Genomic DNA, 1,978 nt, shown 5'->3' on the forward strand with positions numbered 1-1,978 from the left:
CATACTGTACATACATCAATGTGATTTTTGCTGTTGCTTATATGCAACTAGTTTCTCAATTCGAGGCTTTGTGTTGGCCAGAGCCACCCTCATATCATGAAGCAACCCAAGTTTGAAGTCGGTTTCCCAGGTCCAGTTGTTTTGATTTGGAGCATGGTGGAGAAAGCCTTTTCACAGAGGTAGGTAGTTGAAATGGGATGATCATTTCCAGCGCTGCCTTTGCTAATCCAGGGTATGCTACCAACTGATCACACCAGAAACCTGACAGCTGTAGTGTGCGAAATTTTGTTTGACAACCCTGGTTCACCTGCAGATCAATAAGCTCCTCCTTTAGGTTATCATCATCATCCATATCTGCCAAGAAGGGCTGCTGTATCCATTCTGGAAATGAATGATCCATGGGAAAGTATTGTGCCATAGTGGTCTCTAGGAGTGAGAGGTGAGCAACAATATTTTCTACAAGCATTGGCTGGATTGTCTTGTCTCCATGTTTTTCATCCAGGATAGGAAAGCTTCCCACATTTCCTCCCTGGATTCGACGCTTCCACAGTGATATTATTAGCAAACATGCCTTGCATGGACAAGTTGAGATCATTCAGATGACCGAAAATGTCTGCCAGGTAGGAGAGGGAGAGAATGAAAATTTCGTCCTCAAAATTTTCAGCAAAATCACTGTGATACTCTCGGAGAAATATTGCAATCTCATCAGCGAGCTCTGCAATACGTGTCAGCATTTTTCCACGGGAGAGCCATCGCACTTCAGTGTGGAAGAGAAGCACCTGATGTTCACTTCCCATCTCCTCACAAAATAACTTGAACACACTGTGGTTTAAAGCACGTCCCCGGATGTAATTGACAACTTTAACACAGACGGACAGAACTTCTTTGAAATGAGATGGCAATGTCTTTACCGCCAAAGCATGGCGATGGAGTACACAGTGCTTCGTAATGATGTCTGGTACCCTCTCCTTCACTAGAGCAGCAAATCCAGACTTATCCCCCAGCATGGCTGGGGCACCATCTGTGCAGAATGATCCTACCTTCTCCCACTTGATCTGATGCTTTTGAAAGAATTCGTCCAAGAGTCGGAATACATCTGCTGCTTTAGTCGTTGTCTGCAAAGCCAAACAGAAGAGGAATTCATCTTTAATCTCACCATCTTTGATGTAACGGGTATACACAATCAGTTGACTTAGGTTGGAAACATCAGTTGATTCATCCAACTGCAGACTAATGCGGGTAGGACTTGCTTGAATCTCCTCTACAATTTGGTCCAAGATGTCGCAACTCATATCTTCAACTCTTCCTCCAGTGACATTATTGGACAAAGGCACATCCTTCATTTTCTTGGCTGCCTCTGTTCCCAAAATTAACTCAACCATCCGAATGGTGCATGGCTTAATCAAATTTTCTGGAGCCGAATGCGAAGCGGTTGGCCGGCCCTAAATGCACTGGTATGCCACTCAAATATGTAGGAGCTGTACTGCTCTGTTGCACTGCTACTGAACAACTACAGTGCTACTGTCTGGCTGCCACTGGTCCCACAGTCTCCCCGCTCTCATGTCAGATACAAACAAGTACCGAACGTGTACTGCAGAATGTCACGCCTTGCTAGGAAGTTATATTTTTACCGTCATGTGTGTATCGCTTCCCAGCACCCCCAATAATTGATTTCGGCACCCCCAGGGGGTGCTAGCACCCCAGGTTGGGAAACGCTGCACTAGAGGAAGCAACATACTAGAGATCGTCCTATCAATAGAAAATAATCTAGTATCTGACCTTTCAGTAGATGCAAATCTAGGCAAAATCAACCATAAAATTATCTTATTTCAAATTGATGTTCAACATAAAAAAAGAGGAGAAGATATTAATGAGATTAGAGTACTGTCGCCAAGACCTAAAAAAGCTAAAGGAGTACATTAAGAATTTAGAGTACAACGAGAGCACAAGCATAGATAAGCACTGGGAAGCCTTTCAT

The 1,978-nt window shown here is 43.9% G+C and overlaps 1 protein-coding gene across 1 annotated transcript; it reads right to left on the minus strand.

Annotated features, from left to right (window-relative positions):
- Positions 1-494: 494 nt before the first annotated feature.
- On the minus strand, positions 495-1,382 carry LOC135218831 (protein FAM200C-like). Its single transcript, XM_064255280.1, has one exon. The coding sequence runs from the start codon at positions 1,380-1,382 to the stop codon at positions 495-497; it is 888 nt and encodes a 295-aa protein (XP_064111350.1).
- Between the last annotated feature and the right edge of the window lie 596 nt (positions 1,383-1,978).

The sequence above is a fragment of the Macrobrachium nipponense genome, chromosome 1, assembly GCF_015104395.2.
Source record: "Macrobrachium nipponense isolate FS-2020 chromosome 1, ASM1510439v2, whole genome shotgun sequence".
Taxonomy (NCBI): domain Eukaryota; kingdom Metazoa; phylum Arthropoda; class Malacostraca; order Decapoda; family Palaemonidae; genus Macrobrachium; species Macrobrachium nipponense.